The 13,152-nt window shown below is 43.9% G+C and overlaps 1 protein-coding gene across 1 annotated transcript in view; it reads right to left on the minus strand.

Annotated features, from left to right (window-relative positions):
* The window catches only part of LOC118372786 (ubiquitin-protein ligase E3A-like), a 42,156-nt gene extending 30,457 nt beyond the window's left edge, over positions 1-11,699 (minus strand). The window contains exons 1-5 of the mRNA XM_052475819.1: positions 11,153-11,699; positions 6,181-6,219; positions 4,074-4,375; positions 600-1,477; positions 205-287 (exon numbers count right to left, since the gene is read on the minus strand). Of these exons, the coding sequence (XP_052331779.1) occupies positions 205-287; positions 600-1,477; positions 4,074-4,375; positions 6,181-6,182 (1,265 nt within the window). The 5' untranslated portion in view covers positions 6,183-6,219; positions 11,153-11,699. The remainder of the gene's footprint in view (positions 1-204; positions 288-599; positions 1,478-4,073; positions 4,376-6,180; positions 6,220-11,152) is intronic.
* Between the last annotated feature and the right edge of the window lie 1,453 nt (positions 11,700-13,152).

Here is a 13,152-nt window from a genome sequence, read left to right on the forward strand (position 1 = left end):
GTAACACCAGGTATTGTTCTAGACCGGCTCCTTGGTTGTATGGGAACGAGCACGACTGTCAGATAAGAGGGAGCAAGGCTGTGAACTGCAGTGCTTTTAAAAGTAAAAATGTGGTTGTCTCACCCAAGCTACCTTAAAAGGAATGTAAGGTTGCTCTGTATGAGCGAGTCTGATAAATTACTAACATGTCAAATCAATAAGAGCCATACCTTCAGACACTTGGTTGCCGCCACAACGCCCTCGTCGTCGTTTACCAGACTTTCGCTGACGTATTCGTTGCTGATCACCTTAATAATAATAATAACAATAATAACAATAATAATAACAATAATAACAATAATAATAACATTTGATTAGTATAACAACATTTCACTGTACTTTTTCCACCTGCTGTATCCTGTGCTGTTTATTTTGAGATAGAACTATTCATTACAGAGGAATCGACGCTCTAGGTAGGACAGAAAAACAAATGTACATAACACATTGAATGTAAAAATGACTGCTGGAAGTAACTGCGTATTCTGTACAATTCAGTCCGGTCGACTGCGAGCATGAATGAAATAAAAGGCTTAAAAATCAGGTAAAGAATGTAACGTTACCGTGTAGGTGATGAGCTGCTGAAAGGTCTCCATCATACGTCTGATGTGCTCTACACTGTACCGAGACCACAGGCGCGTCAGCTTGGCCAGGGCAGGCAGAGGGAGTTTACTCATACACTTACAGAACAGAGGCATGGCCATCTCCAGGTACTCTGGGCTGTGGAGGCTGCTGTTCTCCATCACGATGATGAAGATGTTCAGGTAGTCTGGGTTGGTGTCGTACACGTCTAGATAGGTTAGATCCAGCTCTACGTTGGGAGTTAGGTAGACTAGGGCGTTGAGGAAGGCCGATTCCATCTTCTCGTTGGAGAGGAGTCTGTTGTACACTCTCCTCACAGCTTCTATGTCCACTGAGACCTCCACAGGACCCAGTCTGTTCTCCGTCGATCCCGTCGCTCCCTCCATGGACACCGAGGCCTCTGATTCCTGCTCCATGGCGGTGGTTCTCTCCTTGTCGTCCTCGTCCTTGTCCTCATCTTTGGCCTGGTGGGTCTTACGTTGCTCCTTGGTGTTGGGGTGCTGCTCCTCGGTGTTGGGGTGCTGCTCCTCGGTGTTGGGGTGCTGCTCCTCGGTGTTGGGGTGCTGCTCCTCGGTGTTGGGGTGCTGCTCCTCGGTGTTGGGGTGCTGCTCCTCGGTGTTGGGGTGCTGCTCCTCGGTGTTGGGGTGCTGCTCCTCGGTGTTGGGGTGCTGCTCCTCGGTGTTGGGGTGCTGCTCCTCGGTGTTGGGGTGCTGCTCCTCGTCTTTCCTGAAGCTCTGCACCAGCCCGTCAGCGCTGGAGAAGATCCTCCCGATGACTCGGATCAGAGGAGAGTAGTCCTTCTTCCCCTCACAGATACTCAGGATCTCATACACCTTCTCCTCGGTCAGGTAACGCACCTCTGGACACAGATATAACAGAGAAAAATAGTGAGCAACCATTTTAAATCTCTCAAAAATGAATGGACTATTGAATAGCATGAATGGAGAAAATTTCAAACTTTTTTTAACAAATAAACTGAAAAATTGGGCGTGCAAAATTTGAAAGTTTGAAATATCCAATAAATGTCGTTCCACTTCATGATCGTGTCCCACTTGTTGATTCTTCACAAAAAAAATACACTTTTATATCTTTATGTTTGAAGCCTGAAATGTGGCAAAGTTCAAGGGGGCCGAATACTTTCGCAAGGCACTGTAATCCACATTGTTACGTTACAGCCTTATTCTAAAACTGATTTTTTTCCCCCCCACCTCAATCTACACACAATACCACATAATGACAAAGCAAAAACAGCTTTTTAGAAATGTTTGCAAATGTATTAAAAATAAAACAGAAATATGACATTTACATAAGTATTCAGACCTCAGTAATTTGTTGAAGCACCTTTGGCAGCGATTACAGCCATGAGTCTTCTTGGGTATGACGCTTAGCACATCTGTATTTGGGGAGTTTCTCCCATTCTTCTCTGCAGATCCTCTCAAGCTCTGTCAGGTTGGATGGGGAGCGTTGCTACACAGCTGTTTTCAGGTCTCTCCAGAGATGTTCGATCGGGTTCAAGTCCAGGCTCTGGCTGGGTCACTCAAGGACATTCAGAAACTTGTGCCGAAGCCACTCCTGTGTTATCTTGACTGTGTGCTTAGGATCGTTGTCCTGTTAGGTGAACCTTCGTCTCAGTCGGAGTCTGGGTTTTTATCAAGGATCTGTATGTACTTTGCTATATTCACCTTTCCCTCGATCCTGCTGATGAAAAACATCCCCACAGCATGATGTTGCCACCAACATGCTTCACCGTAGGGATGGTTTGGCCAGGTGATGAGCGGTGCATGATGCTTGGCATTCAGGCCAAATAATTCAATCTTATCAGACCAGAGAATCTTGTTTCATGGTCCGAGCGTCTTTTAGGTGCCTTTAGGAAAACTCCTAGCGGGATTCTCATGTGCCTTTTACTGAGGAGTGGCTTCCGTCTGGCCACTCTACCATAAAGGCCTGATTGGTGCAGTACTGCAGAGATGGTTGTCCTTCTGGAAGGTTCTCCCATCTCCACAGAGGAACTCTGGAGCTGTCAGAGTGACCATCGGGTTCTTGGTCACCTCCCCCTTTTGCTCCCGATTGCTCAGTTTGACTGGGCGGTCAGCTCAAAGAGTCTTGGTGGTTCAAAACCTCTTCAATTTAAGAATGATTGAAGGTCCCCAATAACACAGTGGCTTCAATGCTGCAGAAATGCTTTGGTACCCTTCCCCAGATCTGTGCCTCGACACAATCCTGTCTCTGAGCTCTACGGATAATTTCTTCGACATGGCTTGGTTTTTGCTCTGACATGCACCGTCAACTGTGGGACATTATATATACAGGTGTGTGAGCCTTTCCAAATCATGTCCAATCAATTGAATTTACCACCAGGTGGACTCCAATCAAGTTGTAGAAACATCTCAAGGATGATCAATGGAAACAGGAAAAACTAGAGTTCAATTTGAAGCCTCATAGCAAAAGGGTGTGAATACTTTAAATAAATAAGGTGTTTTTTTTTTTATTTATTTTTTTTATAAATTTGCCAACTTTTCTAGAAACCTGTTTTCACTGTCATTATGGAGTATCGAGCTTAGATCGATGAGGAAAACAATTTATCTAATCAATTTTATAATAAGGCTGTAACGTAACAACATATATAAAAAGTGAAGGGGTCTGAATACATCGTATGTATTTCAATCATATTGAAATCAATTTCATTTGTATTGAATTGAGTTCTATTTTGCAAATTGTAGACTAGGCCTACTGTCTGTAATTTGTGTCTGAATATTTTTCAAGGTGCGTAACAACGTGTGAGCAATGATGAGTCTTGAGTTCAGTGCATTATTATTATTCAGTGCATTATTATAGATTATTATTATTATTATTATTATTATTATTATAGGGTATTGGAATAAATCGTCTCAATCTTTTCAGCCATAGGTGATAATATCTCTCTAGGAGCTGATCCATCGTCAGTATTGTGGAATAATTCTAATGTTAAGGTACGACTGGGAAGGGAGAACTCTGATCCGAGAGCAGTTCTTTCCATCCCACCAGTATCGACACGATGCCTCAACATTACCACTATGTAATCTCTCTCTAGGAGCTGATCCATCATCAGTATTGTGGAATAATTCTAATGTTAAGGTACGACTGGGAAGGGAGAACTCCCTCTGTGTGCCGTTTTGGGAAACGTGTGTTACACCTTCAGCCGTTGTAGGAAATACGCATCGTTAAAAGACACTCGCAAGTTCTATCGCTATCGGGAAACCGGGCCCTGGTCAAAAGTAGAGGAGTATACAGGGCCCTGGTCAAAAGTAGAGGATTATATAGGGCCCTGGTCAAAAGTAGAGGATTATATAGTGCCCTGGTCAAAAGTAGAGGATTATATAGTGCCCTGGTCAAAAGTAGAGGATTATATAGGGCCCTGGTCAAAAGTAGAGGATTATATAGGGAAGAGGGAGCCATCTGGGATACACAGTGTTTACCTCTGAAGTCCTCCCTAGGGGGAAACAGGTTGTCTGTCATCTTCCCGTGGCAGTCGCCCAATAAGGCAGGTTGTGTGTCCTCGGCACTGTTGTTGTCAGGGAAGGCAGCGGAGGGGTGAAGGTCACACAGTTTGGTGTTAATTTTATAGAGCTCCAGGGCTCTGATGGCCGCTGCGTTGTGATCCAGCGGTTGAAAACCAAGACACGAAGCACAGAACTCATTCGTGCAGGCCCCATTTCCACAGCCCTTTGTTAACTGGCCAAAGTAGCGCTCAATTAGATGCTTTGCAGCCGCTCTCTTCCTGTACAGGACATTCAAACAGGAAGTGACACATTTTTAGTGTGACAACCACCGAAAAGGAAACTTGCTCCCCACAGAACTAACATTGTCATTTCAGCAAGCTGTGACACCCACCACCTCCAATTGTTCTGACATTGTTTCTGTCGTTAGAAATGGATATGATTAGCATTCCTGCAACATTATTTGGTTGAAATATAATTTAATCTCTGAGAAATTATGCAAATTGACTGCACCTAAATTTATAGGATTCATATAATCTTCAATAAAATGTAGTACCTAACATCCAATTTGGACCAAACATTTTTCTAACAATGAGTTAGTACATGAAGAATTTAAATAAAATGGTCAAACGTCAATTTATATGAATCCTATATATAAAAAAAAATTGACAACTATCTTAATTTCTCAACTCAAATTATATTTCAACAAAACAATGCAGCAGGAACGCTAATCTGATCTGTTCCTCCTAATCTGATCTTTTTTATTTTAATTTTATTTTATTTCACCTTTATTTAACCAGGTTGGCTAGTTGAGAACAAGTTCTCATTTGCAACTGCGACCTGGCCAAGATAAAGCATAGCAGTGTTAACAGTTCCTCCTAATCTGATCTGTTCCTCCTAATCTGATCTGTTCCTCCTAATCTGATTTTCTTAATCTGATCTGTTCCTCCTAATCTGATCTGTTCCTCCTAATCTGATCTGTTCCCCCTAATCTGATCTGTTCCCCCTAATCTGATCTGTTCCTCCTAATCTGATCTGTTCCCCCTAATCTGATCTGTTCCTCCTAATCTGATTTTCTTAATCTGATCTGTTCCCCCTAATCTGATCTGTTCCCCTTCTTCTGTTCCCCCTAATCTGATCTGTTCCCCCTAATCTGATCTGTTCTGATCTGTTCCCCTAATCTGTTCTAATTTGATCTGTTCCCCCTAATCTGATCTGTTCCCCCTAATCTGATCTGTTCCTCCTAATCTGATCTGTTCCTCCTAATCTGATCTGTTCCTTCTGATCTGTTCCTCCTAATCTGATCTGTTCTTCCTAATCTGATCTGTTCTTCTTAATCTGATCTGTTCCCCCTAATCTGATCTGTTCCTCCTAATCTGATCTGTTCCTCCTAATCTGATCTGTTCCCCCTAATCTGATCTGTTCCTCCTAATCTGATCTGTTCTTCCTAATCTGATCTGTTCCCCCTAATCTGATCTGTTCCCCTAATCTGATCTGTTCCCCTAATCTGATCTGTTCCTCCTAATCTGATCTGTTCCTCCTAATCTGATCTGTTCCTCCTAATCTGATCTGTTCTTCCTAATCTGATCTGTTCTTCTTAATCTGATCGGTTTCTTACAATTTCAGAACAATCTGAGACGGTGGGCGTCAAACTTCTCTTTGTGCTTTTTTGAGGTGGAACGACCTCCATAACAGAGAGGATACATTATATTTACAATTTTGTTTAAAAAGCACAACAACAACAAAACGATAAAAACAGTAAGAATAATCGTGCAACGCAACAACTATGAACGTACTAATCACGAGTTAAAAATCACAGCATTACATGCATTTGGACTGAAAATGGAGACCGTCTACAATTTAGCTCCCATGTTGCCAATTGGTCCATGCCAAAAATGACACGTTTAAAAAAAATAATGTTCTTTAAATAACTGAATCACCATGGTGACAAGTCATATCAAATCAGCATGACGATATCTAGCCTTACATGTTCAGTCCAAATAGCACTAAGAGAATAATTGTGGCTCCGTGGTTAATATGGGACATGGGTATTGGCAGTAGTAACATTCCTGTACCTCTCACTTACATTCGGCTTGTTTTCACGTCCTCTGATGTAGGCAACGGTCTGAAACAAGAAGGGAGGATGTTAACGAACTAACCTTTGATTTAAAACTGTTTATATATGAGGCTTCTGAAGGACTGTCTAAATACAAGTTCATAACTAGGCCAACGAATAAGCAGCTATATAGGAGGATAACTACTTCATATTCACTTGCTGTCTCCGACATGGTCAGTCACTCGGGATACGGCTACTGCTGCCTAGAGGCTACAGGACACGATGTCAACAAGCTCCTTCCATTTGTTGTTACATTTCAGAATCAGCCTGTTACATTGATGTCATGTTGTAACACATCAGCTAGTCAGACAGGCACTTCTTTACCTCTAGAGGGCAGCTAGAGGGCAGCTAGTCAGACAGACACTTCTTTACCTCTCTAGAGGGCAGCTAGAGGGAAACTAGAGGGCAGCCACTTCTTTACCTCTAGAGGGCAGCTAGAGGGCAGCTAGTCAGACAGACACTTCTTTACCTCTCTAGAGGGCAACTAGAGGGAAACTAGAGGGCAGCCACTTCTTTACCTCTAGAGGGCAGCTAGAGGGCAGCTAGTCAGACAGACACTTCTTTACCTCTCTAGAGGGCAACTAGAGGGAAACTAGAGGGCAGCCACTTCTTTACCTCTAGAGGGCAGCTAGTCAGACAGACACTTCTTTACCTCTCTAGAGGGCAGCTAGTCAGACAGACACTTCTTTACCTCTAGAGGGCAGCTAGAGGGCAGCTAGTCAGACAGACACTTCTTTACCTCTAGAGGGCAGCTAGAGGGCAGCTAGTCAGACAGACACTTCTTTACCTCTCTAGAGGGCAACTAGAGGGAAACTAGAGGGCAGCCACTTCTTTACCTCTAGAGGGCAGCTAGTCAGACAGACACTTCTTTACCTCTCTAGAGGGCAGCTAGTCAGACAGACACTTCTTTACCTCTAGAGGGCAGCTAGTCAGACAGACACTTCTTTACCTCTAGAGGGCAGCTAGTCAGACAGACACTTCTTTACCTCTCTAGAGGGCAGCTAGTCAGACAGACACTTCTTTACCTCTAGAGGGCAGCTAGTCAGACAGACACTTCTTTACCTCTCTAGAGGGCAGCTAGTCAGACAGGCACTTCTTTACCTCTAGAGGGCAGCTAGAGGGCAGCTAGTCAGACAGACACTTCTTTACCTCTCTAGAGGGCAGGGCAGCCACTTCTTTACCTCTAGTCAGAGTCAGACAGACACTTCTTTACCTCTCTAGAGGGCAGCTAGTCAGACAGACACTTCTTTACCTCTAGAGGGCAGCTAGTCAGACAGACACTTCTTTACCTCTCTAGAGGGCAGCTAGTCAGACAGACACTTCTTTACCTCTCTAGAGGGCAGCTAGTCAGACAGACACTTCTTTACCTCTCTAGAGGGCAGCTAGAGGGAAACTAGAGGGCAGCTAGAGGGCAGCTAGTCAGACAGACACTTCTTTACCTCTCTAGAGGGCAGCTAGAGGGAAACTAGAGGGCATCTAGTCAGACAGGCACTTCTTTACCTCTAGAGGGCAACTAGAGGAGAATAATAAATACAGTTTGAGGTGAGCAAAGTGAAACCTACCCAGAAGATACCAACCCTGCCATTACGCTTGTTTAAATTGAGCTGGGAACGCAATCATGGTTACATTAAGACACCATGGAGCCGGTGTGAGATATGGGTTGGAAAATGTACCTCAACGCAGGGATGGGACACTGCACTCCAATGGGACACTGCACTCCAATGGGACACTGAACTCCAATGGGACACTGCACTCAATTTGGACCTTGATCCACACTGCTCCATGGAGAAGAAATACTGCCAGTGTTCCTGGAAAACTGCCCGTTTCATCTTCATGCTAACTAGCAGTAGCCACCGCAGCCAATTAGGAAAGTCAGTGTCAGCCAATCAGCTCCTTCATTGTTCAACGTGATGCAAATAATGTAAATTTGAATAATGATTTAGTCTAGTTATTGTCTAAATTACAAAAACAGTTTAGTTTAGTCAACTAAGTGCCAATTCATTTGTTACATAACATTTGTAGTGCCTCATGAACCTATAGTAAACACAAACATACAGTGGGGCAAAAAAAGTATTTAGTCAGCCACCAATTGTGCAAGTTCTCCCACTTAAAAAGATGAGAGAGGCCTGTAATTTTCATCATAGGTACACTTAGGTCACATTGTAGGATTTTTTATGAATTTATTTGTACATTTATTTGCAAATTATGGTGGAAAATAAGCTGAAAAGCTCACAATCTCTCCAAAAACTATTGTCCATTCCACTTGCATATTTTTTTAAATTAGCAATAGTGGGTCTCTTTAGTCAAGGGCAGTTTTCCCTGAACACTATTTCAATCTTCTAGATGTATCAGTGTGGATAAAGGTCCAATTTGGAGTGAAGTGGCATATCCCATCCCCGCATCGAGCTTACCGACCCATATCTCACGCCGGCTCCACGGTGTCAATGGAACCACGATCGCATTCTGAGTGCAGCTCAGACAAGCACATTTATGGTCAATCCGTACACAGTTACTGAGAGGCGGCCTCTGCAGACGTCAGGACATACCATACTTCTGGCGGTCGCAGAGCTCGTGTAGGAAAGGTGAGTTTGTGTTTATACGGACAAACTGCCCCCACTTACCGTCAACCAATCAAGGCGCGTGGTGATGCGGGAGGCGCGTGGTGATGCGGTAGGTGCGGGAGGCGCGCGGTGATGCTGGAGGCGCGCGGTGATGCGGGAGGCGCGCGGTGATGCGCGAGGTGATGCGGGAGGCGCGCGGTGATGCGGGAGGCGCGCGGTGATGCGGGAGGCGCGCGGTGACGGGGTACGGAACTGGATTTTGGTATCTGCGAGCCTACGGAGGCTCCGCAATTGCGTCAAATCAAATCTTATTTGTCACATACATGGTTAGCAGATTTGAATGCGAGTGTAGCAAAATGCTTGTGCTTCTAGTTCCGACAATGCAGTAATAACCAACGAGTAATCTAACCTAACAATACACACCCTCCGTACGGAACCTCCAGAACACATGGCCAGGTATAAAGCATAAATGGGCTTTGTGTGAACTAGCGTAACATTAGGGTCACCTATTTCTTGCAAAGTGAAACCCAGGATATCGAGAGCTTTGGGACTATAGCATTCAATCTGCATTCAAATTGTTTTATGGAGTTGTTGACACAGACTCTCATTTTTTCTACTGTGTTATTTATTGACTTGTTAATTGTTTACTCCATGTGTAACTCTGTGTTGTCTGTTCACACTGCTATGCTTTATCTTGGCCAGGTCGCAGTTGCAAATGAGAACTTGTTCTCAACTAGTCTACCTGGTTAAATAAAGGTGTTCTCAACTAGCCTACCTGGTTAAATAAAGGTGTTCTCAACTAGCCTACCTGGTTAAATAAAGGTGTTCTCAACTAGCCTACCTGGTTAAATAAAGGTGTTCTCAACTGGCCTACCTGGTTAAATAAAGGTGTTCTCAACTGGCCTACCTGGTTAAATAAAGGTGTTCTCAACTAGTCTACCTGGTTAAATAAAGGTGTTCTCAACTAGCCTACCTGGTTAAATAAAGATGAAATAATTTAAAAAAAAATAAACATAGCCTTGTTCTGTCCAACGTTCTCTACCTCAACCGATGACTGCTAAATAGTTGACCCTTTCTGCATTAAATATTTTGACTCATCACATACTGCAACGGTTTGCTGTCGGCCATTTTATTCCTAGTTATAACTAACTAACATATAACTAACATGCACGTGTCCACATACTTTTGGTCATGTGGTGTAAATACACCACATGACCAAAAGTATGTGGACACGTGCATGTCAAACATTTCATTCCAAAATCATGAGCATTAATATGGAGTTGGTCCCCCCCCCCTTTTGCTGCTATAACAGTCTTCAGTCTTCTGGGAAATATTTCCACTAGATGTTGGAACATTGCTGAGGGGACTTGCTTCCATTCAGCCACAAGAGCATTAGTGATGTCGGGCACTGATGTTGGGTGATTAGGACTGGCTCATAGTCAGGGTTCCAATTAATCCCAAAGGTGTTCGATGGGGTTTAGGTTAGGGCTTTGTGCAGGCCAATCAAGTTCTTCCACACCGATCTCGACAAACCATTTCTGTATGGACCTCTCTTTGTGCACGGGGGCATCGTCATGCTGAGACAGGAAAGGGCCTTCCCCAAACTGTTGTCACAAAGTTGGAAGCACAGAATCGTCTAGAATGTCATTGTACGCTGTAGCGTTAAGATTTCCCTTCACTGTCACTAAGGGGCCCGAACCATGAAAAACAGCCCCAGACTATTATTCCTCCTCCACCAAACTTTACAGTTGTCCCTATACAGGTACGTTGTCCTGGCCAAACCCAGGTTCATCTGTCGGAGTGCCAGATGGTGATGCGTGAGTCCAATGGCGCCGAGTTTTACACCAATCCAGCCGACGCTTTGCATTGCGGATGGGGATCTTAGGCGTGTGTGCGGCCGCTCAGCCATGGAAACCCATTTCATGAAGCTCCCGACGAAACAGTTATTGTGTTGACGTTGCTTCCAGAGGCAGTTTGAAACTTGGTAGTGAGTGTTGCAACCGAGGACCGACTATATGTAAGTGTTAAAGCATTGGGCGGTCCCTTTCTGTGAGCTTGTGTGGCCTTCAGTAAGGCCATTCTACTGCCAATGTTTTCCTACAGATTGCATGGCTGTGTGCTCAATTTTATACACCGGTCAGCAACGGGTGAACCTGAATCCCCTAACTTGATGTCCAGATTCTTCTGATATGTAAAGATAGACCCGTATAGTCACAAGCACTTGATATGCCAAAAGTGGACAAATAAAAACCACTGCAAATGTGTATTTTGGCGATCTTTAGACATTCTGTTCATGCAATCGCGTCCTCGCCCTTTAGAGACAAGATTGCAGTCCAATAACATCCCCGTTGGTAGTTAGATAGATATTGTATGCTACCGACCTGTGAGTGCTGTCCCAGTCATGCAGGGCGGACTGTGTGTCTGTCTGTGGCAGAATCAGGTTTCCTTCGACAGTCTTGCTCTCATATCTTATGCACTCACCTACTATTTACGATTCGAACAGATGTTCTGCGGGCCGAATGATAAGGTACAACTTTTTGGCCTGCTAAACTCCCGGGTCACAAAACATACCCGACCATTTTGTGTCAACACGGAGGTGTATCCCGGCATGCAGCGCATGGCGATCCGAAAACAACTCAACCAAAGCCAGTGCAGTAAGAGATATTAGAGAGACGATGATAAAGGAATCCCATTGGGCAGTGAATGGAGAAATGTCAGACTGTCGACCAATCGCGTTCACGTCACGCGGTTGCTAAACTAAAAGTCAGGCTTTGAATCGAGAAACCTGGCTATTTTCCCTCTAAACAACACTATTCCAAAGCTATCTGATATCGTGGAAAATATTTGTAATGCTGTACTTCCTTGTTCACGAAATTCTTGCAAATGTTGCGTTTTTGATCGACGCCCAATTAACTCCCATTCACTATTGCATGGACAATTTAAACAATGCACGACGACGCATGGGCAACGTACACAATGACCATTAACATCATTTCCATGGAGTTTCCCGTCTCCTCTAAAGTATCTTTGGGATAAGGTTTAGGGAATGGACGTCCCGAGGATCCCGTATAGCACATGTCACGTCACGATGACACAATAGATTGTATTTGGATGATATTTAACAGAAACGTTTTAAAATATTTCATTTGTAATAAATAAACGAAAAATAATAATAACTGTGCACCTTATCTTTGTAAGAAAATAGGTGAGAAAGCTAAAATAAAAACAAATTGAGCAGCAGATGGCTAGGTTATTAGAGTCTTGAGCAGCAGATGGCAGTGGTTATTAGAGTCCTGAGCAGCAGATGGCAGTGGTTATTAGAGTCTTGAGCAGCAGATTGCAGTGGTTATTAGAGTCCTGAGCAGCAGATGGCAGTGGTTATTAGAGTCTTGAGCAGCAGATGGCAGTGGTTATTAGAGTCCTGAGCAGCAGATGGCAGTGGTTATTAGAGTCCTGAGCAGCAGATGGCAGTCCTGAGCAGCAGATGGCAGTGGTTATTAGAGTCCTGAGCAGCAGATGGCAGTGGTTATTACAGTCCTGAGCAGCAGATGGCAGTGGTTATTAGAGTCCTGAGCAGTAGATGGCAGTGGTTATTAGAGTCCTGAGCAGCAGATGGCAGTGGTTATTAGAGTCCTGAGCAGCAGATGGCAGTGGTTATTAGAGTCCGGAGCAGCAGATGGCAGTGGTTATTAGAGTCCTGAGCAGCAGATGGCAGTGGTTATTAGAGTCCTGAGCAGCAGATGGCAGTGGTTATTAGAGTCCTGAGCAGCACATGGCAGTGGTTATTAGAGTCCTGAGCAGCAGATGGCAGTGGTTATTACAGTTCTGAGCAGCAGATGGCAGTGGTTATTAGAGTCCTGAGCAGTAGATGGCAGTGGTTATTAGAGTCCTGAGCAGCAGGTGACAGTGGTTATTACAGTTCTGAGCAGCAGATTGCAGTGGTTATTAGAGTCATGAGCAGCAGATGGCACTGGTTATTAGAGTCCTGAGCAGCACATGGCAGTGGTCATTAGAGTTCTGAGCAGCAGATGGCAGTGGTCATTAGAGTTCTGAGCAGCAGTACATCAGTCTGAGTAGAATATAATATAGTATAATAGAAAGGTATAATGTTTATAGTATATTTGTCAAGGATGTCAAATCAAATGTTATTGGTCACATACACATGGTTAGCAGATGTTAATGCGAGTGTTGTGAAATGCTTGTGCTTCTAGTTCCGACAATGCAGTAATATCTAACAAGTAATCTAACTATTCCACAACAACTACATAATAAACACAAATATAAAGGAATGAATGAGAATATGTACATATAAATATATGGATGAGCGATGGCCGAACGGCATAGGCAAGATGCAGTAGATGGTATAGAATACAGTATATAC

Source organism: Oncorhynchus keta, chromosome 22 (assembly GCF_023373465.1).
Source record: "Oncorhynchus keta strain PuntledgeMale-10-30-2019 chromosome 22, Oket_V2, whole genome shotgun sequence".
NCBI classification, from domain to species: Eukaryota; Metazoa; Chordata; class Actinopteri; order Salmoniformes; family Salmonidae; genus Oncorhynchus; species Oncorhynchus keta.